Source organism: Aythya fuligula, chromosome 29, assembly GCF_009819795.1.
Source record: "Aythya fuligula isolate bAytFul2 chromosome 29, bAytFul2.pri, whole genome shotgun sequence".
Lineage (NCBI taxonomy): Eukaryota > Metazoa > Chordata > Aves > Anseriformes > Anatidae > Aythya > Aythya fuligula.
In genome coordinates this window covers 627,209-654,342 of record NC_045587.1, presented here as the reverse complement: position 1 = coordinate 654,342, position 27,134 = coordinate 627,209, and the positions used below count along the sequence as shown (strand labels likewise).

Sequence of the window (27,134 nt, the reverse complement as noted above, 5' to 3'; positions counted from 1 at the left end):
GCGGGGCCGGAGGTGTTGGGAGGCCGCAGCCGGTACCGGGACGGCGCCGGGGGAGTTGGGGGGGGCACCATGCCGGTGGCGGCGGAGGACCGGCTCCTGCAGCTGCAGAGCCAGGCGCTGGCCGAGGAGGAGGCGGCCAAGGCGAGGGGGGAGCTGCTGGTCAGGTTCCTGAAGGTGAGGGAGGGGCACGGGGGGGGGGGCGGGGGGGTGTTGAGGGGGTCCCGGGGAGGTCCCGGAGGATCGGGGGGGGTCCGGGGGGCCCAGGGGGTCTCGGGGGGTTCCCAGGGCGTGGCCTGGGGGGGTCCTGAGGGTATCCAGGGGGGTCCCTGGGAGGTCGAGGGGGGTCCTGGGGGGTCCCAGGGGGGGTCGGTGGAGGGGGGATCCCGGGGGAGGCCCGAGGGAGTCCTGGGGGGGTCCAGGGGATCCTGGGGGGGTCCCGGGGGGTCTGGAGGGGGTCCCGGGGAGTGGCCTGGAGGGAACCCGGGGGGCTCCAGGGAGTGCCAGGAGGGTCCTGAGGGGATCCAGGGGGGGTCCCGGGGGGTCTGCAGCTCACGGCCCCCCCCCCCCCCCCCCCAGGACAAGCTGGCCAAGGAGGAGCACAGCAGCGCCCTGAGCCTCCACAAGCTCACGGCCCAGTGGCGCGCGGTGCTGCGGGAGGTGAAGGAGAAGGAGCTGCGTGAGGACATCGCCGTGCTCAGCCAGGCCTTCGCCCGGGTGCTGGACTGCAAGGACAGCGTCATCGAGGTGAGCGAGGGGCTGGAGGGCGGGGGGGGGGGGCCGTGCATGGACCCCCGGTGTGATTTCCCCCCCGCTGCAGTCCCTGGTCACAGACGTGGAGGAGGCGGAAGCGCAGCACGCCCGGGCGCTCGGCAGCCACCTGCAGAACATCGACCGCCTGCTGCAGCTTCAGCGCTGCCGCCTGGCCTGCCTGCAGGAGGGATTCGACGCCCAGCTGAAGGCCCTGGAGGCCGAATTTGAGACGGAGAGGTATCGAGAAGGGGAGGGGGACAGCAGTGGTAGCTGTTGGGTGTCCTGCTGGGTGCTGAGCCCGCTCCCGGCCCGATCCCGACGGCTGTGGCTGCTCTTGGCGCGTCCCCGCCTCTGTCCCGTGCTGCTCTCAGCAGCTCCCCGGTGATTTCCCCCCAGGAAAGCCATCCTGGAGCAGCACGAGGAAGAAATCCGCTACCTGCAGGACGTGGTGCTGGCCCTGGAGCAGAACTACGCCCGGGACAATCACGAGGCCACGCTGAATTTCCAGAGCGCCCGGGACGACATCAAGAGCAAGGCACGAGGAACCGGCCGGGCTCTTCGGCGTCCCACCGAGTAGCTGGCTCCGTCGAGGAGGTTTTTAGGGGTCAGGAGCACACGGTGGGGTCCGGACAGCTGAAGGGAACCCACTGCTCTCTGTCCCCAGAGCCTGCAGGAGAAGCAGTACAGCCGCCTGCAGCTGAGTGGGAAGATGGAAGGGCTCTGGGAGCAGTTTCGTGCCGCCATGCAGGGCTACGCCGAGGCCACCGAGCACCAGAAAACGGCCTTCGAGGGGCTGAAGCAGAAGGATGAGAAGAGCTCCAGGGAGATAGAGATGCAGGCAAAGAAGCTGCAGAAGCTCCAGGTGGTGCCAAAGGGCGGGTGGGGGCCCCAGGAGCAGGGACACCCCGTCCTGTCCTGCTCACGGCTCCTCTGCCTCTAGGATTTGGTGGCGGCCACCAAGGCTCTGCTCGCGGCTCAGCTCCGGGACAACGAGGAGCGGAACCGGCGCGCGCGGGAGGAGAAGGAAGCTGTGCTCAGGCGGCTCCAGGAGCTCAAGAACAAAATGAACCAAGCCCGGGCCGAGGCCCACGACAACCTGGCCAGGCTCACGGCGCAGAGCAACGCCGCCCTGAAGGCGCTGGCGCGGGTTGTGGGGAAGGTGAGGCCGGGGCCACTCGTGATGAGGCCCGGGGGTGCCGCCGTCCCCCTCTCCCTGCCCCTTTTTCTCCTTCCTCCTCGCAGGCAGAGCGCATCCTGCGGCTGGCCGAGATGTGCCGCCGGCTGGAGACGGAGGGGGAGAAGGTGCTGCCCTTCTACCCGTCCTCGCTGGCCGAGGGGGAGCTTTTTGACGCCGACAGGGTTCTCAAGGAGGAGCCCGCAGAGCCTCTGGCTCAGGTGAGGAGGCTGCGGTGGGCTCCGAGGGACAGGGCTCCCTCGGGGGCACCCTGGCTCGCTCGTGGGCAGCTCCAGGAGCCGCTGCCCTTCTCTCCCTGCCTCTTTCCCAGGCTCTGCAGGATTACGTGGGGCTGGAGCGCTTCTGGCAGCGCTTCAACAAGGCGAGGCTGGAGGAGCAGGCGCTGGCGCGGGAGCTTGCGGCCGTGAGCCACCAGAACCAGCGGCTGCGGGGGCTGCTCCAGCAGTACCTGGAGGGGCTCTCCGTCAGCCCCGAGGTGCTCAGCAAGCCCAACAACCCGCTGCTGGCCATCGAGCACAAGAGCCGTGTCCCCCGATTCCCCCCCAGACCCCGTCCCCAGCTCTGACGGCGCCGGCTGGAGCTGAGAATTGCCCTGATTGTCCCGCGGAGCGGGGTGCCTGGTGCTCAGGGGCACCGTGAAGCTGACATAAAAGAGCTAAACTGTGCCCAAAACGTCTTCCGGGTCTTATTTCTGGTCACGCAGAGCTTTGTTGGACGAGCTGTGTCCTGTCAGTGCCCTCTCAGCTCCGAATTTTCTGCTTCTCAGCTCGACCACGTCCCAGGGCAGGCGGGGAGCGCCAAGATGGGGGCGCTGAGCCCCCCCTCTCTGCTTTTATCCCCCCCACCCCACCCCTTGAGGCAGACAGAGCAGGCGCAGAGCATCTGTGGCTACCGAGGGGAGGTTTTATTTCTTTTTGGCTTTGTTCCTCTTCTCTTCCTTCAGCTTCTTCTTGGACAGCTTGGGGCTGCTGGCCTTGCGGTAGAGGTGGTACCCGATGAGCCCCAGCAGCGCCGGCACCAGCCCGAGGCACAGCAGCGGCAGGACCTCGTTCACCACCTTCTGCCAGTAGCTGGCCCGCGACAGAGCCACCAGCTCCACCTCGAACCGCAGCACCGCGTCGCCTGCGGGGAGAGGGGCGACGGCGCCTCAGCAGGGCTTTTTTTTTGGGGGGGGGGGGCTACGGGATCCCCCCGGGGGGGGTTTGCGCTTACCGGGGATGGTCGGGGGGGAGCCCCGCTTGCCGTAGGCCAGGTGCGGGGGGATGGTGGCTCTCCGCTTCTCCCTGCCCCGGCGAGAAGCCGTCAGCCCCAAAACCCGCTCCCAAACCCCGCTGGTGTCCCCCCCAACGGAGGGGACAGCGCTGGGGACACCGCCCTCGCCCTGCCACCGGCCTTACCCCACACACATGTCCAGCAGACTCTGCTCCAGGCCTGCGAGGAGAAGGCAGGGGGGGTGTGAGCGGGACCCCAGACCCCATTTTTATCCCCCCCCCAGTCCCCCAAAAGCAGCGCTCACCGGGGATCACCTGGCGCTTGCCCAGCTCCACCTGCAGCGGGTCGCGGCTCAGCGAGGTGTCGATGATGCGGCCGTCCTCCAGGCTGCCCTGCGGCCACACGGGGATGGGGACGGTCACCAGGGGGGGTGGCAGGGGGGGGCTCTGCCCCGGGGCTGTCCCCACACGGGTCCCGGTGTTGCCCCGGGGTCGTCCCCGTGCTGGCACCGACCCTACCCCACTGCCACCCTGGTGCTGGTTCGAGCCCCCCCAGTGCCACCCTCATGCTGTGGTGAGGGCTGACCCCAGTTCCTCCCCCATACTGGACCCAGTTCCCCCCAGAGACCCCCCCAGGGACACCCACACCGGTCCCAGTGCCAGCACCGGGGCTCCCCAGTGCAGTCCCCACGCGGTGCCACCCGGTGCCACCTCGATGCCCCCCCCGTGCCCATCCCGGTGCCAGCCCCGTTCCCACTCCAAGCCCATCCCGGTGCCCATCCCGGTGCCGATCCCGGTGCCCATCCCGGTGCCGATCCCGGTGCCGGTGCCTCCCCCCGGTGCCTCCCCCCGGCCCGCCCCCCCCACCCCCCCTCCGGAGCGCAGTGCTGACGTGTTCCTCGCCGCCCGCACCGTGTAGTGGATGTGCACCGTGTCCCCCAGCGCCGACAGCTCCGTGCAGCCCTCGGGGGGCGCCACCTGTAACGGGAGGGGGGGGTTGGGGGGGGGGTCACGGGGCGGTGGGGCCGGGACCCCCTCCCCAAAAGTCCCCCCCCACGTGGCCCCGGCTCCACGGGACCCCCCCCTCACCCCGGGACCCGCTCAGCCCCACGTGCCCCGGGAGCCCCCGGGAGCTCCGCGCAACCGGGATCCCCCCCGGTGCCCACCCGGTGGCGCGGACACGGCTCCCCGGTGTCCCCGGTGTCCCCCCCCGGTGCTCCCGTTAACCCCCAACCCCCCCGCCCCGTCCCGTCCCGTTCTCTCCTCCCCCCCCCCCCCTCCACGTCCCCGGTCCCTCCCCGTGCCTCCGATCTCCCCCGATCCCCCCGGTCCCCCCCGGTTCCCCATCTCCCCCGTTCAACCGGGGCCGCCCGGTGTCCCCCGGTTCCCTCCGCTTCCCGGTTCCCTCCGGTGCTCACGAGCGTCTCCAGGCGCAGCCCCCGGGCTCCGCTTTCGGTTTCGCTCTCGGTAGCGGCGGCGGCGGAGGGCAGGAGGAGGGCGAGCAGCAGCAGCGCGGCGGGGGGCGGCATGGCCGGGGCTGGCGGCGGTGGCGGCGGCGGCGGCGGCGGCGGTACCGGGCCCGCCCCGCCCGGCCCCGGGCACTCCCAGGACCCTCGGGGCGCCGCCTCCCGGCCCCGCTGCCCCGCCCCCGGTCGACACCGGGGCTGCCCCGAACCCGGACCGGGGATGAACCCCCCCCCGGGGGAGCCCCCGGTACCGGGGATTCCCGTCGAGTCCCGGTACCGGGGGTGGCCGTCGAGGCTGTCCCGCTCCGGTGCGCGTTCCCGGGACCGCGCAGCCGGTGGGGAAGGGGACAGCCCCGAGCCCCCCGGTGGTCCCGGGGATGCCCCTGGGTTTGTGTCCCCCCCCCCCCCCACCGCCAGCACCAGGGGACTCGCGTCCGTCCCCGTTTGGGGCGGGGGGGGGCTCCGGTCACCGGGTGGTGAGGTCCCGGTGTCCCTGCGCCGTACGGCCCCGGTGCCAGCAGGCGGCAGCAAAGCCTGGGGAAACCGGCACACGGCACCCCCCCCCCCAAAACCCCTCCCGGTGTCCCCCCCCCACCCCGGGGGGCTCAGCACCCCTCCGGGCACACGAAGCATCCCTCCAGCTGCACGCACACGCGGCCCCCCAGCACCCCCATAGCGCGCACCGGACGGGCGAGACCCCCCCAAAAATACCCCACCGGTGGTCCTGGGGGAGCCACGGGGCTCGGGGCCGAGCTGCCCCCCCCAAAAAAAATGTCCTCACATCCCCATACCCACAGGACACCATCCCCAGGTGAGGGGCACGCGAGCGGGGGCAGCTCCAACACGGGGGGATCCCGGTGGGCCTGGTTAGCCAGGGCAGCCCCTCTCTTTGGGGGCGGGGGGGCAACACTAATATTTGGGGGGGGGGCCACATGCATGCACAGGGCAACCTGGCCCCCTTTTCCCATCCTGGTGTCAGCGGCCCCGCTGGCAGCGGTGCCGGCGCAGGCCCCGGTGCAGCTCCCGGGCGACGGCATCGGCACGCCGGCCCCGCCGCGGCACCCACATACCAGCCCCGGTTGCCGAGAGGTGGCGAAGCCGGGCTGGCGGCTCGGGGGCCGGGAGCTAATGGGATTAGGGCCGGGGGGTCAGCACGGGGCTGGCCTCCGCCAGACAAAGCCGCCGGCACGGCCGGTGGGAACGCGCCGGTGCCGGCTCCGGGCTGGGGGTGCTGGTTGCCCACGCCCCCACTGCATCCCATCCCAGCGGGGACCCCGGCCCTATAGCTCCAGACCCCGTCCCGGAGGAGCCCTGGTGTTTGGGGAACCCACACGGCAGCCCCGTGCCACCCACAGCGGGGTGGTGACAGCCCCCAGACTCAGGGGGACATGGGGACGAGGACAGCGGCGTTGGCAGCAAGGAAAACTCCGAGGAGCCCCTGGCCCAAAGTGGGGGGGACACCGGGGGGGGGGGGGCACAGCCCCACTCGTACCCAGCCCAGCGCTGGCACCGTCCCCACACCCCGGCCGGGATTAACGCTAATGGGATTTACCGTTTCATCCCCTATTCCCTTAAAGATGGGCCTGGGAAGGGGGGGATCCCCTCCCCGCCCCCCCACCGGCCCCCCCCTCGCCCCGCTAAGCTCTTTCTAATTAAAACCAGCCCAGGGCTGTCCATCACCGGCCCCCCCTCCCCAGGACCTGGCGTTCATCCTCCCCCCCCCCCCCCCCAACCCCATCACCGTGGGGGCTGCGGAAGAAGAGCCGTGGGGCAGAGCTACATAAAACATGTTTAATATCCAAGGGGGGGGGCCAGGGGTCACCCAGCGTCTCAGGCGTGGAGGGGAGGGGGGGGGGGGCAAGTACACACGTCCCCGGACGGGGCAGAGCCGCAGCGACACGTCACACCAAGCACAGACCAGGGGTATAAATACAGTGCCGGGGAAGGGGGGGGGGGGGGGGGGCTACAGTACGGGGCCGTCCGTCCGTCCGTCCGTCCGTGAGGGGCAGGGACATACAATCACTATGCTGGCATGGGGTGGGGGTGCAGGCGGCCGGGGGAGAGGGCACAGCCGCAGGGACTGCCCCGGTCCCCCCCCACGCACACCCCGGGGGTCGCGCCGCGGGGAGGAGACCTGCCTCGAAGTGACATCGGGGGGCTGGGGACGTGTGGGACCCCCCGGCGGGGGGTGGGGGGGGGGGCATACGGGGCTGGGAGACGTTCTGGGGGTGAAGGGTGGTCCCAATGCCCCCTCCCCACAAGGCCCCGCTGCCCCCACGCCTGCCCTGGGGGCCCCCACATTTGGTCCACAGGAAGGGGATGGGGGACGGGGACATGCACGGGGAGGGGGACGGGAACGAGGCGCCCCAGCACGCCCCCCGACCCTGCGTGGGCCCCTTCCCCGTCCCCCTCCCCAGGGCTCTGCCCCCATCCCCGGCGGGGGGGGGGGGGCCCCCGGCCCCCCAGATACTTTATATATAGATATATTTCCACGCACGCACACACGAGATCCGAGGGGAACCGCGAAGACCCCAGAGAAAAGAGGCAAAACCCCACAGCAACCGGTGCCAGAAGAAAGCAAAACCCAACCGGGGCGGGGAGGGGGCGGCCGGGGGCGCGGGGAGGGGGTGGCCCCGGCCGGCCAGGGGGGCCTGGCAAAGCCCCCGGGGGGTTGAGGGGGGCCGGGTGGGGCGTGCGGGGAGGGGGGGGGCCGGGGCCGGCGGCCGCCCGCTCACTTCTTATTTTTGAGCTGGTTGGCGAGCCAGTCGAGGCCCTCGTAGAGCCCGTCCCCGCTGGTGGCACAGGTGGCCTGGATGTACCAGTTACGGTGGCGCAGGGAGTGCAGCCCCAGCTTGTCCGTGATCTCCGCCGCGTTCATGGCGTTGGGCAGGTCCTAGGGAAGAGATTGGGAGGTTGAGGGGGGGGTCACGCACCCCCCCGTGACGCCACACGGGGACGGGCACCGGCTGCGCGGTCGCCAACGCCAGCCCCGACGCCGCGAGGGTGGGCGCAATTTCCAGCCGGCTCGGTCAACGCCGCTCCTGGTGCGGAGATGCTGGGCACAATTTGCCACGGGAGGGGGGAAAAATAACCCCACGGGGGTTAAATGGAAACCCTGACGCCGTGGGGACGGGCACGGCCCTGCCACGGGAGCTCACGGCCCTGCTATTGAGGGGACGGGCACGGATCCGCTGCAGGGGGCTGCTAAAAGACCACCCCAAATATCTCGGGGACGGGCACGGTCCTGCCACGGGTGTCACTGGGTACTGGCCCCGATGTCACCAGGGTGGGCACGGTCCTGCCACGGGGACCCGGACACCCGGGGATGGTCCCAGCCCCACCTGCTTGTTGGCGAAGACGAGGAGCACGGCGTCCCGCAGCTCGTCCTCCGCCAGCATCCGCATCAGCTCCTCCCGCGCCTCGTTCACCCGCTCCCGGTCGTTGCTGTCCACCACGAAAATCAGCCCTGGGGGGCGAGACGAAGACACCCCAAGGGTGCTGGGAGCGCAGGATGTGGCCGTTCCCGGGACGCCCCCCGCTTTCCGTGCGCCCCCCCATGGCCCCGTACCCTACGGTCCCGTACCCCACGGCCCCGCGGGGACCTACCCTGGGTGTTTTGGAAGTAGTGCCGCCAGAGGGGCCGGATCTTATCCTGCCCACCCACGTCCCACACGGTGAAGCTGATGTTCTTGTACTCCACCGTCTCCACGTTGAACCCTGGCGGGGAGCAAGAGACGAGGGAAACTCAGGGCAACCCCGTGGGGACCGGGGGGGACCAGGGGGAAGAAGATCCCAGCTGGGGGAAACCGAGGCGGCCCTGGCATGGGGGTGCCCCGGCTCCGTGCCCCCCCCCCAGTGCCCACCGATGGTGGGGATGGTGGTGACGATCTCGCCCAGCTTGAGCTTGTAGAGGATGGTGGTCTTGCCGGCGGCGTCCAGCCCCACCATCAGGATCCGCATCTCCTTCTTCCCGATCAGGCTCTTCAGCAGGTTCCCGAAGATGTTGCCCATGGTGACGGCGGCGCTGCTGACGGCGAGGCCGAATCCTGCAGGGGCACAGGGCGGGCGCTGGGGACAGGGGTGGACCCCCCCCCCCCCCAAAAAAAAAAAAAAAAACACAACCCTGGGGGGGGCGTTGAGCCCTATATCCCGGTTAAGGTGGGCTGTGCTGCGGGGTTTAGGGTGGGGGCCGGTGCCGGGGTCCCCCCTGGGGCCGTGCAGCCCATTGGGGTTGCCCGTGCGCAGATTTTTTTTTTGGGGGGGGGGGGTGTTCTGGGAGTGTGCCCCCCCCCCAATGCACTGCCCTACAGTGGGGCCAAGCCAGGGCACCCCACGGAGGGAAACTGAGGCACGGGGCTGGCTCCCTGCCCAAATTATGGGGGGGGTCCCCCATGCCCCCCCCCTCACGTGCACCACCCAGCCCTGCAGGAGCCCTGAAGCAAGCAGGGGGGGCCCAGCCCCCCCCCCACGCCCCCCCCCACCGATAGGGCCGCCCCCAGCCCCAGCCCCCCCCCCCCCCAGCATCTTCTGCCCGCCCCCAGGGGGGCCCCGCGCCGCCCCCTGCACACCCCCGCGCCCCCCCCCGCGGCACCGACCCCCGCCCCGCGCCCCCCCCCAGGCCCTGCCGCCCCCCCCGATGTGTGCGTGTGTGTGTGCGGGGGTCGCTCCCCCCCCCCCCCCCGCGTTGCTCCCCTCCAACGCACCGCCCCCCGCATTCCCCCCCCGGAACCGCAACGCGGCCCTAAAACGCTGCGCCCCCCCCGCATCACCCCCCACCCCCGCACCGTGCCCCCCCCCCCCGGTGCTGCACCTCCCCGAGCGCTCCCCACGCCCCCCCCCCAACACACCGCGCCCCTCCCCAGTCACCGCATCACCCCCCCCAGCCTCAATACCCCCCTCCCTTTACGATGCCCCCCCCCATGCACTTCGCATCCCCCCCCCCGCACTGCGCCCACCGGTGCACGGCGCCCCCCCCCCCGCCCCCTCCATCCTCCTCCTCCTCCTCCTCCTCTTCCTCCCACGCTGCGCCCCGCTGCGGGCAGCGCCCCTTCCCCCGGGGGGAGAGGGGGGGGAGGGAAAACGGCCCCGCCGCGCCCCCCCCCCGTCGAACCCCGCACCTGGAGCCGGTGCCGGTGCCGGTGCCGGTGGCGCCCCCGCCCGCAGCTGACTCTGCACCGCTCCCGCCGCCGGAAGCGGAGGCCCGAGCGCGCCGATCTCGCGAGAGCTCCCGGTCCTCCCCCCCCCCTCGTTTTTATTATTTTTTTAAAAATTTCCCCCCCCCCCCCAACCCCCCTCCCCAATATCGGCCCCGGGCCCTCCCGGGGGGGCGAGGGGTGCCGGTTGTTTCCATGGCAGCGGATGCAGCAGCGCGGGGGGGGGGGCTTGCATCGAGGGGGGGGTGATGGGGGGGCACGTCGGGGATGTGGGGGGGCGTGGGGGGGAACTGTCGGTGAAGGGGGGCGTCGAGGGAGCACGGGAGGGGGGTCCTGGGGAGTGCATAAGGGTGGGGGGGCGGGTTGGAGGCGCTCCCCGTGTGGCCGGTGCTGGAGGGGGCGTCCCGGTGCTACCGGGTTACCGGTAAAGTCCCGTCGAGGGAAGGGATGGGACGGGACGGAGGGGACGGGACGGGATGGAGGGGATGGGAATTAACGGGACGGGACGGGACCGGACCGGATGGGATGGGATGGGACGGGACCGGACGAGACGAACGGGACGGGGCGGAGGGGACGAACGGACGGGACCGGGCAGGACGGGACGGGATAGAACGGGACGGGATGGGACGGGACGGGACCGGACGGGGCGAACGGGACGGGACCTAACGGGACGGGACGGGATAGAACGGGACGGGACGGGACAGGACGGAGGGGACGGGACCTAACGGGACGGGACGGGATGGGACGGACGGGACCGGACGCGCGGTTCCTTCCCAGCCCGGGCCCCGGCTCCCCTCCGCCCCGGCAGGTAAGGCCGGGACACCGGGAGCACCGGGAGCACCGGGAGTACCGGGATCACCGGGAGCCCCGACGGCTGCAGGAGCCGCCCCGCGCTGCCGGGCTCCCGACAACGCCCCGGGAAGGGGCGGGGGTCCCGAGCACCGCCCCCCCGGTGCCACCGGCTGGGGGGAGGCAGAGGGGGGAGCCCCGGGAGGGCTGGGGGGGGCAACGGGGACTTGATGGGGGGGGGGGACCGGGAACGGGGAAAGGGAGAGGGCAGCGGGTGTGGGGGGAACTGGAGGCAACACGGGGATGAGGGGTTCGGGGACGGGGGGGGGTGCAGTGGGAGACCTCCAGAGCAGCCCCCCCCGGTGTAACGGGGATGGAAAGGGGGGGGGTCGGGCCCCGCCGTTGGTGGCACGGCCCCGGGCAGGGCCCTCCCGGCCGCGCCCCGGGGCCTCCCCGCGGCCGCTGACCTCAGCCCCCGGGAGCCCCGACGGGGCGGCGGCCCGAGGGCGCGCCCACCGCTTGGCCCGGCCGCCGCCCGACCGGGGGCACCTGCACCGGGGGAGCCGGCGGGATGGGACAGCGGGGAGAGGGAGGGAGAGAGGGAGGGGGGCGTTTGCGCTCTGGGGGGGTCCCCGGTACCCGAATGGGGACCGGAGATGGGGGGCGGGGGGCGTGGGGAGAGGGTACCGGGAGCCCCCACGGCGCCGGGGCAGCCCCTCCCGGCACGGGGAGGGGGATGGAGACGAGGAGGGAGGGAGGGGGCCGGTACCCTACCCCCGGCTGGGGTGCAATGGGGAGGGGGGGGGGATCCGTCCCCCCCCCCCGCGGCCCCAGGCTTTGTCCGGGCTTTAATTGGAAGTGTCAGAGGGGTGCGGGCCGTGACGGGCCGAGCGGGGCTAATCCAGCCCTCCGCATGACTGGTCCGGGGAAACCGCGGCCGGGGGGATTAAGCGCCCCCCCCCCCCAGCTCCCTTCCGTGCCCCCCCTCCACAAAAGGGGCTCCCAGAGCGGCTCAGCCACCACCCCCGGGTGGGGGACAGCGGGGACAGCGCCTTGGCCCTGCCAGAGCCACGGAGCGGCACCCCCCGGGCACCCACGGGCACCCACGCCGCCCCCCACGCCCCCCCCAGCCCCCTCTCGCCCCGTGTCCCTCCGTCCCCTGCTCCTCCCTCTGGCCCCGGACGTGAGGGGCCGGGACGCCCCCACGGGGATGCAGCCCCCCTGGGTGCCCACGGCCGTGTTCCCGGGGGACAGGGGCCGGTGTCCGGGACAGCTCCGGGTACGGACCGGGAGAGGGCTCCACGGACACCGGAGCGGCCCCGGCGCGGTCCCGGCCCCGCGTCTCCCACCCCAAAAATATCGGGGGTCCCGGGCCGGCGTCCTCGGGCTGTCCCGAGCTGTCCCGGGTCTCTGCTCACCCTGTGCGCACCGAGGTGACCCGAGCTGCCCAGGGTCTCTGCTGTCCCCATGTGCCCTGGGGCTGTCCCGGGCTGTCCCGGGTTCTCCAGGGCTGTCCCGGGTCTCCGCTCTCCTCGGGCGCTCGGAGCTGTCCCGGGAATTCCCGGCTCTGCACTCCCCCGTGTGCCCGAGGCTGGCCCAGGAAATCCCGGGCTAACCCGGGTCCCCGCTCCCTCCGCGCGCCGGGAGCTGTCCCGGGTTGTCCCGGGACTCTGCTCCCCCCTTGCTCCCGGAGCTGCCCCGGCCCGGCCCGGGACGCCGTTCCCCGTTCCCCCCGCCGGTGCCGGTGCAGCGGGAGCGCGGAGCCGGGCGGGGGGCGTTCGGGGGCAGCCGGGGGGGGCCCGGCCGCGCTGTCGGCACGGGGTCGGGCGGCGGCGGGCCGGGACGCAGCCACCCGCCGGGCTAATCCGGGCCGTGACGGACAGGCCCGGCGCCGCCGCTCCGGCCGCCCCATAAGAGGTGCCGCGGCTCCGCCGCTCCCCATTGTTAGGGCGAGGACGCGGGACCGGCCCATGGGGACCCTGCGCGCCGCCCCTATAAGAGGGAAGGGGCTGGAAGATGCTCCCGGGTGCTGAGCGCTGCGCACCCGCCGAGCCGAGCCGAGCCGCGCCGCGCCGCCACCCCGGGGAGCCGCCGAGCACCGGCACCGGGCACCGGGCACCGCGCACGGGCCGCCCGACGCCGCGCGCCCGGGGCCCCGGGCACCGGCCCCGGTGCCGGTGCCGGTGCCGCCCGGTCGGCGCTGTCCGCGGCCCCTCCGCGGCCGCCCTCGGCGGAGCCGCCCGCCCTGCCCGCGCCCCGCGCGTCCGGAAACACGCGTGGATGTAGCGGCCGGGCCGGGGGCTCCGCGGCACCATAAATACCCCGGCGGCCGCTCGCCCGCGCACTCTGCCGGGGCCTCCCGCGGCCGCCGGAGCCATGCGAGCCGCCGCGCTGCTGCTGGCCCTCCGCACGCTCTGGGCGCTGGCGTTTTCCTCCCTCTCCAACACGCTGGCGGTGAACAACAGCGGGCGATGGTGGTGAGTGCCCGCACCGGGACCGGGAAGGGAGCAGGGCTGGCACCGGCACCGGGTGGCCCCGCCGCTGTCCCGGCTCGCACGCCCCAGGGCTGCGGCAGCGCAGGTGTGCCCGGCTTGGGGGCAGCGCCCGGCACCGTCGGGGGGTCAGAGCCGCGACCCCCGCGCTGCCCCGGTGGGTGGGAGCGGCGGCACCGAGCCCCCGGTGCGGGGCAGGGAGCGGCGGGGGCTGCCCTCGGAGGAGGTGCCCCGGTGGTGGCGGGGAGCGGGGTGCCGGGAACACCGGCGTGAGCCCCGCGTGTGCCGCAGGGGCATCATCAACGTGGCCTCCTCCACCAACCTGCTGACGGACTCCAAGAACGTGCAGCTGGTGCTGGACCCCAGCCTGCAGCTGCTGAGCCGCAAGCAGCGCAAACTGATCCGCCAGAACCCCGGCATCCTGCACAGCGTCAGCTCCGGCCTCCAGACCGCCATCAAGGAGTGCAAGTGGCAGTTCCGCAACCGCCGCTGGAACTGCCCCACCTCCCAGGGCCCCAACATCTTCGGCAAAATCGTCAACCGGGGTGAGCCTGCGGGGCGGCGGGAGGCGGCGGGGGGCTCCCCGCATCTCCCTGCGTGGGAGCACCCAACGGGTTCCCCGTGGGTTCAGCCGTCTCCCACCCGCCTGCCCCCAGCAGGGCGCTGCTGGGGCTGGGGGGCGCTGGGGGTCCCCGCAGCCCCTAAGGTCCCACTCCCCTTCGCAGGCTGCCGGGAGACGGCGTTCATCTTTGCCATCACCAGCGCCGGCGTGACGCACTCGGTGGCCCGCTCCTGCTCGGAGGGCTCCATCGAGTCGTGCACCTGCGATTACCGGCGCCGTGGCCCTGGGGGGCCCGACTGGCACTGGGGGGGCTGCAGCGACAACATTGACTTCGGGCGGCTCTTTGGGAGGGAGTTTGTGGACTCCAGCGAGAAGGGCCGCGACCTGCGCTTCCTCATGAACCTGCACAACAACGAGGCCGGGCGCATGGTGAGGGCACCGGGGGCCTCGGGCAGTCCCGGGGTGGGGTTTGGGGCTGGGCATGGCTGTGGAGACCCCCAGCTCATCCCCCTCCGTGGGTTGGAAACCACCAAGAGGTGTTTCCCAGTTGGCTTTGGGTGGGTTCAACATCACCTAATACTGTGGGGACAGATCCTGCGGGGTCCCTGAGGCTGTGGGAGCGCGGAGGTCCCAGGGTGGGGGGCGCAGGCTGCTCACGGCACCCTGTGCCCCCCCTCTCCCCACAGACAGTCTTCTCCGAGATGCGCCAGGAGTGCAAGTGCCACGGCATGTCGGGCTCGTGCACCGTGCGCACGTGCTGGATGCGGCTGCCCACCTTCCGCGCCGTGGGCGACGTCCTCAAGGACCGCTTCGACGGCGCCTCGCGGGTCATCTACGGCAACAAGGGCAGCAACCGGGCCTCGCGGGTGGAGCTGCACCACCTGGAGCCCGAGAACCCGGCACACAAGCCGCCCTCGCCCCACGACCTCGTCTACTTCGAGAAGTCGCCCAATTTCTGCACCTACAGCGGGAAGATGGGGACGGCGGGCACGGCCGGGCGCTTCTGCAACAGCTCCTCGCCGGGGCTGGACGGGTGCGAGCTGCTGTGCTGCGGGCGCGGGTACCGCACGCGGACCCAGCGCGTCACCGAGCGCTGCAACTGCACCTTCCACTGGTGCTGCCACGTCAGCTGCCTGAACTGCACCAACACCCAGGTGCTGCACGAGTGCCTCTGAGCCCCCCGCGCTGCCCCGGAGGGGGTCTGCGCCGCCCCCCATGACGGGTGCCCGCTTGGATGGAAGGCGCCCACGGGTGGGTGTGTGGCTGCGCCCCGGGACACCCCCCTCCCCGGAGCAAAGCAGCCACCCCAGGGCCAGCAGCCAACCTGGGTGTTCAGCGCCGCGCGTGGTCACGGCTGCCCCCGGCCCCTGCTGGCTCCGCGGGGTTTCCTTCTCGCTGTAAATAAAATATTTATTGTGGACGGTTTGATGCCGGGGCTCCCCACTCGCCCCGTGCTTCGCTGGCCCCAGGCCCTGTTTTTTATAATTACAGATAATAATAATTAATAATAATAATAATAATAATAATGCTTTGTTACAGGTGTCACTGATAGCCTCTAGAGAAGAATAAAAGATATATTTTTATCAGTCCTGCCCCGTTTTCTTTCGGGGGTTCCAGGGTGGGAGGGGAGCAGCAGTTTGAGGAGCGATGTCCCCCAAACCGCCCCGCTGGCCAACCTACCCCAGCCTCCCTCCTCATCCTCCACCACCCATCCCCTGTCCATCGGTCCCTCTGTCCGTCCGTCCACCCCACGTCGTTCCCTTTCCTTCTGCCCTCCCCGAGCGTTGGAGAGGGAGGGCCACCCTCCCCTTCCTTTCTCCCGCCGTGCCCCGTCTCCATCCCGGCTGTCCCTGCCGTGGCGCCTGTCCCCACGGCCGTGGCGCCCATCACCATGGCACCTGGGCTGCAGCATCCCCGGCGCTGGAATTTGCCGGGCTGCCGGGGCTGGTGCCGCCGGGGCCGGGCGGCGGGAGCGGCCACGGGAGGTACAAGACGGCAGACAGGGAATGAGCATCGTCCATCACCGCTCCTGGCCAGGGCTGACGGCTCCCCTCGGCTCCGGGGGAGGAGGGGGGCCAGGGAGGGCACGGAGGTTACTGGGGCCGGGACCGTGGGGGCCGGCACCGGCCACTGGCCCCGCACCCGGTCCCACAGCCCTGCGTGGGGCTTGGCTGCAGCTGGAGTGGGAAAAGAGGTGGCAAAGGTGGGGCGCAGCTCCGTGGCTGGCAGGTAGCGAGCGGCAGGGGTACCCCGCTGGGACAGGCATCCTGCGGGGTGTGCGTCCCTCTGGGATGGGGTCCAGAGGGGTGGGCATCCCCCTGGGGCAGGCTTCCCACCCAGAACCAGGGGGGGAATCCCCTTGGGATCGGTTTTCCCCAGGGATAAGCATCCCGTGGGGGTGGGCATACCCTCAGGGTGAGCATCCACTGGGAAGAGCACACCCCAGGACGGGTTTCCCACTGGGACAGGTGCCCCCCCTGGATGGGCATCCCCCCGGGACACGTCTCCCCTTGGGCTGGGCACCTCCCAACCACACAGGACCCGGTACCCATTGGGACAGGGCAGAGCGAAGCGCCGGGCTGCAAACCCTGTCCCCAATTAATTCCATCATTGGGGACACCGCAGGGCCCCGGTAAAATCCAGCCCCTGGGGAGGGGGCTGGGACCTGGCCCTGCTTGGGGACCCCCGGCCCTGCCAGCGCCAGCCCCCGGGAGGGTTCCCGCAGCCCCGGCTGCCCGGGGGCTGAAGCCGGGAACCTCGCGGGGCCCCGGGGAGTGCGCATCAAAGGCTGCGGGCTGACTCCGCGGCCAGAAATATCCCCCAGGGCCGATAGTGGAAAAGTTGATGTTTAGACCGAAGGGAGGCGGGGGGGAAAAAACCCCAGGGGCCCCGCTGTCCGTGCCAAGGTAAAAACACTGCCTGGCGTGGTAAAATAAAATAAAGAAACGCGAGAAAAAAAGGACTGGAAAGGAACACAGCCCGAAATAACCCTCCGAGCATCTCCCGCCTGCCGGGAGTTATCTGCCTGCTAAATTCTGCACACGCACAGGGCATGAAAATAGCCTGTTTTCCTGCGGTAGCGAGTCAGGAATATAGATAATGACATTCTTATAAGTCACCTCTGTTACTCAGCTTTTCCTGCGCGCCGGTGACCGCCGGGCACCTTGGGCAGCCGCGACCCCCGGGCAGGCAGGGGCACCCCCGGGCGCGGGGCGGGTGCCCGGCTGCAGGGTGCAGACCTTGAACAAATACACCCGGGTGCTGGAAATAGCTCCCGGCGCAGCGCCGGGGCCGGCGCGGGGAAAGGGCGGCCCCGCCTCGGGCTGCCCGTCACATCTGGGAAGCCGGGCAACATCTGGGTGGCAGCCGCAAGCCGGACCTGCAGGACAGAGGGACAGGGACAAAACTGAAAGGTGCAGGACAGAGGGACAGGGATGGAACCAAAAGGTGCAGGACAGAGGGACAGGGCTGTGCCCAAAGGTGAAGGACAGAGGGAGATGACAGTGGTCAGATGCACAGGACAGAAGGACAGGGACAGTGCCAAGAGATGTGAGACAGAGGGACAGAGCCGTGCCCAGAGGTTCAGGACAGAGGGACATCCCAAGAGATGTAGGACAGAGGGACAGGGCTGTGCCCAGAGTTACAGGACAGAGGACAGAGACCAGAGGTGCGGGACAGGACAAGGACAGCCCCGAGAGATGCAGGACAGAGGGACAGAGCCGTGCCCAAGAGGTTCAGGACAGAGGGACAGCTCACTGCCCGCTGCGGGAACATCCCCGTCCCCGTCCCCATCCCACGAGCCCGTGGCAGCCCCGTCCCGGCTCCCCCTCGCCCCGGGTGCTCGCGCCCGCGCCCCGCCAGCGCCCGGCTTGTCCGGCCGCCCCCCCCCTCGGCCGCTGCATTCCTCCGGCGCGGGGCCAGCGCGCCCAGCAACCGTGGCAGGGCTGGCCTCTAATCCCCGGGCATGCCAGCCCCGGGGGGACCGTCGCCGTCACCCACTCCCCGATAGGTGACCAATGCCCGAGACGAACAATTAGGGACAAAGCCGGAGCCGCCGGGGGCTAACGCCGGCCTTCACGGGTGCCTTGTGCGGCATTCGGCGAGTTTAATGAATTGTCCATCACTCCTTTCAGCTCCGCTCGCCCGGGCTGGATTAATCTGAGAAGCCGCAGTGGGGTAGGAGCCGCTAAGCCTGTATTTATTACTCTTCCATTGTAACTAATTGAGGTAATTATCTGTGACTCCAACCCCGCGCAACAATGCCGCATTCACCGCACCCCCCCCCCTCCCGCCAGCTCCTCCGCACGGCCTGGGAGAGCCGGCACCGTGGCCACCGCGCACCGGGGACAGGGCTGGCACCGTGGCCACCAAGCACCAGGGACAGGGCTGGCACCACGGCCACCACACACTAGGGACGGGGTTGGCATTGCTGCCACCAGACGCTGGGGTCACTGCTGGGACCTTTTGGCCACTGCATGCCAGCTGGCCACCGTGGGCACATTTGGGGCACATCTGTCCGGGGCACAACCAACACCACACGTGGCCAATGGCACAGCCAGCACCACGCACACACAGGTCACGGCTCTGCAGGGCCATGGCCAGCACGTGTGTGTTGTGCCACAGCCACCGCGTGGCCACGTGAGCCCTGGCATGACCGGCACTGCAGGCACATGGTGGTCACGCGTGGGCCATGGCAGGGCCAGCACCACCCAGGGGGGTCACGGCTCCCTGGGGACATCACTGGGATCAGTGCGTGCGTGGGACACGGCTCCCTGGGGGCTGCTCATGCGTGGCCACGTCTGTCCCCGGGGGTCCTGGCTGCGGTGGCACCGCCACGGCGATACCAATGGCAGGGTCCCCTCGCATCATCCCCTGTGCTTGGGCCGGGACCCCCGGTGCCCCCCCTATTTGCCCCCCCTCCCCGTCCTGCCTGTCACTGGCTGCGCTGCGACATCTGCCGGCAGCAGGGGGACGGCGCGAGGGGCCGGGGGGGTCCGAAGCAGCGGCTCGTTTCCTCGGGGAGAGGGCGGCAGCAGGGGTCCGGGCAGTGGCGTGCACGGGAAGGGCCGTGGGACACCGGGGGGTCGTGGGCACAGCCGAGATGGGCCGTGCCAAGGGGTACTGCCAGGCAGTACAGACTGTGCCGAGCTGTGCCAGGCTGTGCCAAGATGTGCCAAGCTGTACTGAACTGTTCCGGGCTGTGCCAAGCTGTGCCAGGCTGTGCTGAGCTGTGCCAGGCTGTGCCAAACCATGCCGGGCTGTGCCAAGCTGCGTTAAACCCTGCCAGGCTGTGCCAAGTCGTGCCAAGATGTGCTGGGCTGTGCCAAACTGCGCCAGGCTGCAGTGAGCTGTGCCAGGCTGAGCTTTGCCAGCCATGCCAAGCCATGCCAAGCTGTGCCAAGTGACACCAGGCTGTCACCAAGCTTCGTTAAACCAAATGGGGCCATCCTGAGCCGTGCTGGGCCGTGTGCGGGACCCCCCCCCAGCCGTGCTGGCCACCTCGGGGCCCTGTGCCAGTGTGGGGGTGACGTGGCCTGGGACAGCCCCGTGTGCAGCCCCCCCCGGGCGCCTGGGTCCCCCGCAGTGGCGGCTGCCCCGCGCCGTGACCTCCGGGCCGGTGTCACCAGGATAATGACAGGGTCGCGCAGGGGGGCGGAGGAGGAGCCGGTTTTTAAATAACGTGCAAATTGGACACGTTATTTCTGCGGTTTCCTCTGGCCACGGGGATCCTCCCCCCCCCCCCGCAGCGTGACTAAGAGGTGGCGGCCGTCCTGGGGGGGGGGGGGGGGAATGGTCCCGTCCCCCCCCCCCGGTGACTCACCCGGGGTCCCCCCCCGGCCTTGACGTCAGTCCCGGGGCCACAGGCCAGCCCGAGGGCCGCCCCGGCGCAGGCACCTACTCATTACGGGGGACCCGGGGAGGGGGGGTCCAGGGGGGGCCGTGACGCTTTGGGAGGCTGCGGGGGGTCCCCCGGGGCTCGGGGCCACAGGGGGGATCCCGGGTCCTTGCTAGGGATGGGGACAGAGCCAGGAAAGGTGGGGGGGACACCTGCGGAGGGCGCATTTGGGGCCAGGTCCCCCCCCGGTTTGGGACCATTTTTGGGGCTAGATCCCCCCACTTTGGGGCTGAGCCCCCCCCATCCCCATGCACGCAAGGGGCAGAGGCTCAGCAGTGGGATCCCACAGCCTTTATTGGGGTCGGCGCCACCCCCGGCCCGTAAAAACCCTGCCCAAGCTCCGCCCCCAGAAGGACCACACCCCTCCAGGCCACGCCCCACTCCGACCACACCCTCCCAAGCCCCGCCCACAGCGCACCACGCCCTTTCAGGCCCCGCCCCTCAGGCTCGGGTGGGGCTGGCGGCTCCGGGGGGGGCTCCGGTGCTCTCCAGGCTGCTGCTGCTGCTGCTGTAGGCGAGGGCGTCGCGGCACGGCCACCGCCGGCCCCCCCCGGACCCCCCCTCGGCCTCCGAGTCGGAGTCGGGTGCCGTGTGCCGCCGGATGCGGGACACGGCCTCCCGCAGCGCCTGGGCGTAAAGCACCGGCCGCCGCGGGGGGGGGCGCCCCCGGGGCCCCCCTCCTGGCCCCGGGCTTTGCTTGGGGCCCCGGGGGCTGCACGGCGGCTGGCGGGGGGGCGAGGGTGCTGCTGGAGGGGTGTGGGTTTCGGGGGGTTTCGGGGGGCTGCCCGGGGGGGCGGCGGGCCCAGGGCTCCCCTCGGCGTACCGGACCTGCTGCCGCTGCGGGGGGGGCACGTACTGGGCCCGGACCACCACGCGGGTGGCATCGATGAGGACGTGCCCCCCCTGCCCCCGCCGTCCTCCGCTGCGCCCCGGACCCCGCTCCCGGCTAGCCGCCGCGCGGGGCAACGTCTGGCTGTGCCGGGGGGGTCCCACTCCTCCAGGGGGGGTCTGCAGCCCACGGGGCCGTCGGGACCCAACCTCGGTGGCCGCCCGGGGCAGCGTGTGGCTCCAGCCCCCCAGCACAGCCCCACGGCCCCTTGGTGCCGGGGCGGGGGGGCTGCGTGGCCCCCAGGGACCGCTGCGTGGCCGGGGCTGAAGGGTGCGGTGGGGTGCGTCGTAGGCGGGGGGCGAGATGTAGGGGGGCGGCCCCCCCCGGCGCACATGGGCCGCCTGCATCCGCCGCATGTGGGTCTCGTAGCTGGGGGGGCCCAGCTTGCCCCCCGGCACCGGGTTGCGGTGGGGGCCTGCTGGGTGCCGGCCCCGGGGGGAGCTGCACCCTGACCCCTCGGGGATACAGCGGGCTGGGGGGGCCCGGGGCCGGGTCTCGTGGCTTGGGGGGGGCCGGTAGGTGAAGTCCTGTGGCGGGCAGGGGGTGGCAACGGGGCAACCGCGAGGCACGGGGGGCCAAGGGGGGGCCAGCTCCGCCACCAAACGCTTCTCCAGGTACCTGCAAGACAGAGAGGGGCGTGAAGGGAGCCGCGCACAGGGGCTGGGGACACGGGACGGAGCCCACCCCCCCCCCACCACCACCACCACCCCCCCCCTGGCCCTACTCACGCGTACTCCCCGGCGAAGCTCCGGTAGGTCCAGGGGGACGCGGGCCGGCACCCCGCGGCCATGCCGACGGCCGGGCTGCAACACGAGACCGTGTTGATCTCCACCAGCAGCAGCTTGGTCCGCTCGCAGATCCGCAGGCGCCCCGCGCCCCGTTCCGGGCCGCCCAACATGGCCCGGAGAACCGGAGGCTGCCGGTGCTGGGGGGCCAGGGGGGGCCCGGCGCTGCCGCTTCGGTGGAGCCTCGGCGGAGCCACGCGCCCGCCCGCACAGGCGCAGCCACCGCCGCACGTGCACCCCCCCGGACCCCCGAGCCACCCCGTGGCACCGCCAGGCCGGGGGGATGCAGGGCACGGCCCCGCCAGGGTGTGTGGGTCCCGGTGTCGCCGGCTGTCCCAGGGGGGGAGCAAACGTGTCCCCCACACCCTCACCCCCCCCCGGGATCCCTTCCCCCCTTGCGACAGCGCGAGGCGATTGCCGGGTTTGGCACCGAGCGCTGCAGCCCACGCGGGCTCGGAGCGGAGCTTAGCAACCCTCCGGCGGCGGCATGGCAACGGCACCGGCACCGGCACCAGCCCCCGGTACGGCACTCGGCTCCCCTGGTCCCCCCCCCCGGTTCCCCCCGTGGCCCTCACCTCGTAACGCTGCGTCGGACCCCGCGCCGGACCCCGGAGCTGGCGGTGGCAGGGGCTGCGCTCGGCCTCCCCCCCGGCCGGGAATGTGCCGCGCTCAGCATGGCCAAGCCTCGCGCCTCCCCCGGGCAGCACCGACGGCAGATCCTGGCGTTGGGGTGGCCGGTGACCCCCCCACAAGCCCTGCGGGGACCCCCGGGGGGTCGCAGCCCCCCGCCGGACTCCGCTGCCTTTCCTCAGTCCCGGTTCCCCCCTTAGCTCAGCGCCGGGAGGGTCCCCGCAGCCTGCCCGCTCCCCGTCCCGTCCCCAATCCCGGCCTTTTAGAAAAGCCACGGGCGGAACAAACAGGGATTTAGGGTCTGGGTGAGCTCAGCAGATTCCCCCGAGCCCAGGGAGGGGCTGAACCCCCTTCCCCGGGGCACCCCCTCCGCCGGTGACCCCACAGAGCTCGCAGCGAGACCGGGTTGGTGCCAGGTCGGTGTTTATTCGCGGGTTCCCCCCGCACACGAGGTGGTGGCAGGTGAAGACGCAGCAGTGAGGGGCCCGGGGACAGCCCTGGGCCGGACGGAGCCAAGTGGGGACAATTAACACGGAACAATTAAAACGGAACGGGACAAATCCCTGCGAGGGGGGGGTGACGAGGGTCCGGGAGCCGCTCGTGGAACAGCCCCAGCCCGCAGGGGGCTGATCCCGGCCCGGCTCCACGCAGCCCTTTCCCAGCCGGGCTCGGTGCCCCGTGGGGAGCACCCCTGGGGGGGCCGGGGGCTGACCCAGCGCCCCCCTGGCACGGCCAACGTGGGCTCAGGGCGCACGGCGAGGCTCCGGGGGGGAGCCAGGGGCTCTCCCTACCCGGGGAGCCCCACGGTGGTGGTTATTGCTGGATGCTGCTGGTGAGTGGGGACCCCCCCGGCCTTCCCCAAGAGCCTGGGGGGGGGCAGGAGAGGAGGGCAGGGGCACCGAGACAGGCTGAGCCCCCCCCCCTGCCACCACGTCAGGGCTTGGAGCCCTCTGGGAGAACCAGGGCTTGCAGGATGTCAGAGAGAGAGATGATGCCCTTGACCACGTCGCTCTCGTCCACCACCACCAACCGGTGCACCTGGGGGGGACACGGAGGGGCTGAGGTTGGCGCGGGGACCCCCGGGCCCCACCCGCCCCAAGCTGGTGCCCGGGGTGGGGGGGGGTGGGGGGAAGGGAAGGGAAGGGGTTACCTCGGCCTCCACCAGGCGGTTGATGATGGTTTCCAGCGTCTCGTGCTTGTAGCACTTGAGGACACCCTCGAAGTAGTGGGAGCGGTGCTGCAGCGCCCGCGTCACCGTCACGTCCAGGTTGTTGTACGTCTTCTCGGCCGCCAGGTTCTGGGGCAGGGAGAGGTGCTGGGGATGCAGCCGGGCCCCACACGGCCCCCCCCTCACCCCAACCCAGCCTCTACTTCCCCCCCAGTACTCACGATAACGTCGAATTTGGAGTAGATGTCCACCACCCGCCCTAGGAGGGAGAGAAGGGGCCGTGAGAGGCGTGCTCGGGGGCTGGTCCCGCGTGCCAGGGGCCGGTGCCGACCCCGAGGTGACATTTAGGGACAGCCGGCGCGTGCCGTGCCCCCTCCTCACCCGAATCATCGACGACCGGCAGGGCGGACACGCGGTGCTGAACGAAGATGCCCAGCGCCACGTAGATGGGGGTGCTGGTCCGCACCACGGCGATGTTGTCGTAGGTGCCGATCCGCAGCTCCTCCAGCGTCTTGGCCATGAACTCGGGCTTGGGGACCTCCGCTATCTGCAGGGGGGACGGGGAGGGGGGGGACAGTGCTGACGCTGGCTCGGCCCGGCGCGCCCCAGGCCCCGCGGTGCTGCCGGCTCCGGCTGCCCCGGGCCGTGGTCCTAGGAGCGAAATCAGAGAGGGCTGGGTGCGGAGCGCGGCCCCCGGGCGGACGCGGCGCAGCGTTGGCGCTAGCAGGGGGCAGCGGGGTGCCCGTGGCAGCACCTCGAGTACCTCAAGCACCTCGAGTACCTCAAGTACCTGCTGCAGGGCACCGGAGCTGCACCCACCTCGGCCTCCCGGAGCCTGCGGCGCCCGGCTCTACGCTGCCACTGTCACCGCCGCCACAACCCCGCGGGGCAGGGCTGGGACTTACGAAGAGTTTGAGGAACTTGAGGATGCGCTTGTGGGTGAGGATGTAGAGCGTGTTCCCGGAGTCGGGGTCGATGACGGGCAGGCGGTGGATCTTGTTGCGGATCAGCGAGGAGACGGCGTCGAAGAGGCTGCGGGTGGGAAGGAGGAGGAGGATGGGGAAGGGGGCTCGCACCCGGGGCCGCCACGAGGTGAGCCCCCTCCCCGCCACGCAGGGGGGGTACCTGGCGTTGGGGGAGATGCAGACCAGCGGCTTGAAGGAGTCCTGCAGGTAGACTTCTGGGGGGAGAGGAGGTGCTGAGGGGGGCAGCGGCGCCGCGGGACGCAGAGCCACGGGGTTTGGGGTACCCCGGACAGGTCTGGGGGGGGGGGGAAAAGCAGCCGGGGGCAGCCCCCCTCACCTCTCCACGTCTCTATCTTGTGCTCCTCCAGCTCGTAGATCTGCACCTGGGCCCCGGCAGAAAACCCGGGGTTAACCCGGACCCCGGCAGGAGCCAGACCCCAGGTGTGTGGGGACAGAGCCCCGCGCCGGCCCTACCATGGGTGACTTGTAGTAGCGGTGCAGGATGTTGATGAAGTCGGTGATGGTCAGCATGCCTGGGGGGCAGGCGGGGTGAGCAGAGCCCCCCTGCTGGCCCCCCCCCACAACCCCGCAAGCCCCCCGTCCCGCTCACTCACCCACAAAACTCTGCTTCTTGCTGTCCCACAGCGGGGCAGCCCGCACGCCGTTGGTGACCAGCGCGAAGAAAGCCTTCTTCACCTGCCGTGGGGGGCGTCACGGGGGGGGACGGGGCACCCTCAGGCAGCCCAGACCCCCCGTTCCAGGTCGTAAAACTTTAACGGGGGCAGAGGAACGACCCCAAACCTGCCCCCATCCCACCTGCAGGGAAGTGTCGAAGACGACGAGCTTGGAGCTGGTGGGGATGAGGTCGTAGCAGCGGTGGGACTTCATGAAGGCGGTGTAGGCGCCGCGGCGAGGCTCCCCTGGGGACCCGCAGCGTGAGGGGGACACCCCAAACGCAAGGCACCCCAAAACATGAGACAGCCCAACACTGGGACACCCCAAAACATGAGACACCACAACACCGGGACACCCCGAAAACATGAGAAAACCCGGTAATGGGACAGCCCCAAAAATGAGACACTGGTAAACAGGACAGCCCCAAAATATGAGAAAATCCCAACACTAGGACACCCCAACACCGGGACACCCCAACAAGAAGACACCCCAATGCCAGGACACCCCATAACATGAGAAACCCCAACACCAGGGCACTAGACACCCCAACGAGAGGACACCCCAAAACATGAGAAACCCCGACGAGAGGACAGCCTGACACCAGGACACCCCAACGCGAGGACACCCCAAAACACGAGAAAACCCAATAACGGGACACCCCAAAACGTGAGAAAACCCCAACACCGGGACACCCCAACAAGAGGACACCCCAAAATATGACAAACCCCAACACCGGGACACCCCCAAAGCACGGGACACCCCAACAAGAGGACACCGGGACACCCCAAAACATGGGACACCCCAAGAGGACACCCCAAGAGACACCGGGACACCCTAAAAGGGGACACCCCAACACCGGGGACCCCCCCCCCTACCCCCGTGACCCCCTCCCGGAGCCCAGCGCAAGGCCCGGGGCCAGCCGCGGCGTCACCTTCCAGCCCCGGGGGGCTCTGCTCCGCCGGGCTCCCCGCGGCCGGGCCGGGGCCGAGGCCGGGGCCTGGATCCTGTGGACCGACAAGGACCGGGCCGGGCGCGGCCCCGCTCCCGTTACCGCCGCTCCCGTTACCGGGCGCCCCCCCCCCGGTCCCTTTAGCCCCCCCCCGGTCCTTTTAGCACCCCCCAGGTCCCTCCAGGCCCCCCCCGGTCCCCCCAGCCCCCTCCCGCCCCCCCCGGTCCCGTTCCCGGTGCCGCCCCCACCTCCATGGCCCCCTTCTCGCTCCCGTCCCGCCGCCCCACTTCCGCCCGCTTCTCGGCGGCGTCTTCCGCCAGCACTGCCCACGTGACCGGAAGCGCGCCCTGCCCGCGCGGCGACCTTTCCCTCCTCCTCCCCCCCCCCCCCCAGCAGGGTCACCGGGTGGGGGCGGGGGGGGGACCGGGGGGGGACCCGGGGGGGGGGGGTCCCGGGGGTCCCCCGGGCCGGCCTCAGGGGGGGGGGGTCATAAAAACGGGGTGTCCCCCCCTCCCCCCAAACCGGGTGTGTTTGCTCGTTTTTATTTTTATTTTATTATTTTTTTAATAATTTTTAATTATTATTATTGTGTTGTGTTTTTTTTTTTTTCTTTTTTTTTCTTTTTTTTATACCTTAAAACCTTTTTTGCAGCTTTTGACGAGTCGCGGAAGCAGCTTTCAAGAGCGCCCCGGCCCTGCCTGGCCCCCCCCCTGCACCAGCCACGGCCCCCCCCCCATCCCCAACACCCCCCCCCCCCCAAATCCCCCTCCCCCGGTACCGGGAGGGGCCCCCCCGGACCCCCCCCAACCTTCGCCGCGTGTTTGTGCGTTAAAAAATCCCGGCTCCCCCCGAGCCGTGCGGCCCCCCCGTTCCCCACCGGGGGCCAGGAGGAGGAGGAGGAGGAGGAGGAGGTGGGGGGGGACACAGCCAGGGACCCCCCCCCCCAGGGTGCTCTGGGGCTGGGGGGGGCACAGCCCAGGACCCCCCCCCCCAGGGGTGCCAGGGCCGGGGGGCACTGCGTAATGCCCACTTGCTGCTCCGCTCCCCGAGGCCGCCCTTGCCTGGGGGGGGGGGGGGGCTCCCAAATGCCGTGCCCCCCCCCCCCCGTGCGCCCCCTGCAACCCCAATCTCAGCCCAGCAGAGCACAAAGAGCCCCCCCCCCGCCCCCCCATCTAGTATATACAATATAAGGTATAAATAGATAAATAACCTGCCCCCCCCCCGTGCCAACAGCGGAGCCCCAGCGGTGGGCGAAGGGGGGGGGGGGGGGCGATCCCCTTTGCCCCCCCTCACCCCCAGCTTTGGGGGGAGCGGGGTCAGTGCCCCCCATCCCCTTTACGCCCCCCCCAAGCCCCCCAACCTTGCACCTTGGCACATCGCACGGCTGAGGGGGGGGGACACAGGAGGGCGGGGGTGCCCCACGTCCCCCCCCCCCCCCGGCCACCCCCAGGGGACCCCCCCCGCCAGGGGCCTTCTGCAGCCACAGAGGGGATGGGGACAAAGAGGGGGGGGGGGGGGGGTAGAGAAAGAGGGGGGGCAACGAGAGGTGCTAGGGCACG

At 71.1% G+C, this 27,134-nt stretch overlaps 5 protein-coding genes across 6 annotated transcripts; 2 read left to right on the top strand and 3 right to left on the bottom strand.

Annotated features, from left to right (window-relative positions):
- The first annotated feature begins 69 nt into the window (after nt 1-69).
- Nucleotides 70-2,530, top strand: CCDC65 (coiled-coil domain containing 65). The gene is made up of 8 exons (XM_032204855.1): nt 70-174; nt 577-744; nt 818-987; nt 1,147-1,285; nt 1,415-1,612; nt 1,691-1,909; nt 1,993-2,145; nt 2,256-2,530. Exons 1-8 carry the CDS (start codon nt 70-72, stop codon nt 2,508-2,510), a joined length of 1,407 nt encoding a protein of 468 aa, XP_032060746.1. The 3' UTR covers nt 2,511-2,530.
- Nucleotides 2,531-2,849: 319 nt separating this feature from the next.
- FKBP11 (FKBP prolyl isomerase 11) lies at nt 2,850-4,643 on the bottom strand (the record flags this gene model as incomplete). The annotated part of the gene is made up of 6 exons (XM_032204692.1): nt 2,850-3,067; nt 3,158-3,228; nt 3,343-3,376; nt 3,462-3,549; nt 4,069-4,134; nt 4,575-4,643. Coding segments are annotated over 6 exons (546 nt in total), but the record flags the coding sequence as incomplete, so codon positions are not given.
- A 2,626-nt stretch (nt 4,644-7,269) lies between these two features.
- ARF3 (ADP ribosylation factor 3) lies at nt 7,270-9,817 on the bottom strand. Its single transcript, XM_032204893.1, has 5 exons — nt 9,740-9,817; nt 8,486-8,668; nt 8,229-8,339; nt 7,964-8,088; nt 7,270-7,515 (listed from the first exon to the last, which is right to left on the bottom strand). Exons 2-5 carry the CDS (start codon nt 8,631-8,633, stop codon nt 7,354-7,356), a joined length of 546 nt encoding a protein of 181 aa, XP_032060784.1. The 5' UTR covers nt 8,634-8,668; nt 9,740-9,817; the 3' UTR covers nt 7,270-7,353.
- A 3,123-nt stretch (nt 9,818-12,940) lies between these two features.
- Nucleotides 12,941-14,793, top strand: WNT1 (Wnt family member 1). Its single transcript, XM_032204853.1, has 4 exons — nt 12,941-13,041; nt 13,348-13,601; nt 13,782-14,047; nt 14,305-14,793. Exons 1-4 carry the CDS (start codon nt 12,941-12,943, stop codon nt 14,791-14,793), a joined length of 1,110 nt encoding a protein of 369 aa, XP_032060744.1.
- Nucleotides 14,794-22,224: 7,431 nt separating this feature from the next.
- Nucleotides 22,225-25,885, bottom strand: PRKAG1 (protein kinase AMP-activated non-catalytic subunit gamma 1). Of its 2 annotated transcripts, XM_032204774.1 has the most exons (12): nt 25,824-25,885; nt 25,558-25,630; nt 24,768-24,871; nt 24,566-24,647; nt 24,426-24,484; nt 24,289-24,334; nt 24,112-24,166; nt 23,892-24,018; nt 23,368-23,533; nt 23,208-23,245; nt 22,969-23,115; nt 22,225-22,856 (listed from the first exon to the last, which is right to left on the bottom strand). In XM_032204774.1, exons 1-12 carry the CDS (start codon nt 25,827-25,829, stop codon nt 22,752-22,754), a joined length of 1,008 nt encoding a protein of 335 aa, XP_032060665.1. In that variant the 5' UTR covers nt 25,830-25,885; the 3' UTR covers nt 22,225-22,751. The 2 variants fall into 2 exon arrangements, with proteins under 2 accessions (XP_032060665.1, XP_032060666.1); XM_032204775.1 differs by lacking the exon at nt 25,558-25,630 and having other exon boundaries at nt 25,824-25,881.
- Nucleotides 25,886-27,134: the final 1,249 nt, after the last annotated feature.

What these genes read in the sequence shown, in the direction of transcription:
- CCDC65 (XM_032204855.1), top strand. Translation starts at nt 70, where the DNA reads ATGCCGGTGGCGGCGGAGGACCGGCTCCTGCAGCTGCAGAGCCAGGCG. An exon ending in TGGCGCGGGTTGTGGGGAAG is followed by an intron (nt 1,910 to 1,992) that starts GTGAGGCCGGGG and finishes TCCTCCTCGCAG; the next exon opens with GCAGAGCGCATCCTGCGGCT. An exon ending in CCGCAGAGCCTCTGGCTCAG is followed by an intron (nt 2,146 to 2,255) that starts GTGAGGAGGCTG and finishes CCTCTTTCCCAG; the next exon opens with GCTCTGCAGGATTACGTGGG.
- PRKAG1 (XM_032204774.1), bottom strand. An exon ending in GAGCCCCCCGGGGCTGGAAG is followed by an intron (nt 24,872 to 25,557) that starts GTGACGCCGCGG and finishes GCGGGTCCCCAG; the next exon opens with GGGAGCCTCGCCGCGGCGCC. An exon ending in ACTCCAAATTCGACGTTATC is followed by an intron (nt 23,116 to 23,207) that starts GTGAGTACTGGG and finishes TCCCTGCCCCAG; the next exon opens with AACCTGGCGGCCGAGAAGAC.
- ARF3 (XM_032204893.1), bottom strand. Translation starts at nt 8,633, where the DNA reads ATGGGCAACATCTTCGGGAACCTGCTGAAGAGCCTGATCGGGAAGAAG. An exon ending in CACCACCATCCCCACCATCG is followed by an intron (nt 8,340 to 8,485) that starts GTGGGCACTGGG and finishes GCTCCCCGCCAG; the next exon opens with GGTTCAACGTGGAGACGGTG. An exon ending in CTACTTCCAAAACACCCAGG is followed by an intron (nt 8,089 to 8,228) that starts GTAGGTCCCCGC and finishes CTCGCCCCCCAG; the next exon opens with GGCTGATTTTCGTGGTGGAC.
- WNT1 (XM_032204853.1), top strand. Translation starts at nt 12,941, where the DNA reads ATGCGAGCCGCCGCGCTGCTGCTGGCCCTCCGCACGCTCTGGGCGCTG. An exon ending in AACAACAGCGGGCGATGGTG is followed by an intron (nt 13,042 to 13,347) that starts GTGAGTGCCCGC and finishes CGTGTGCCGCAG; the next exon opens with GGGCATCATCAACGTGGCCT. An exon ending in ACAACGAGGCCGGGCGCATG is followed by an intron (nt 14,048 to 14,304) that starts GTGAGGGCACCG and finishes CTCTCCCCACAG; the next exon opens with ACAGTCTTCTCCGAGATGCG.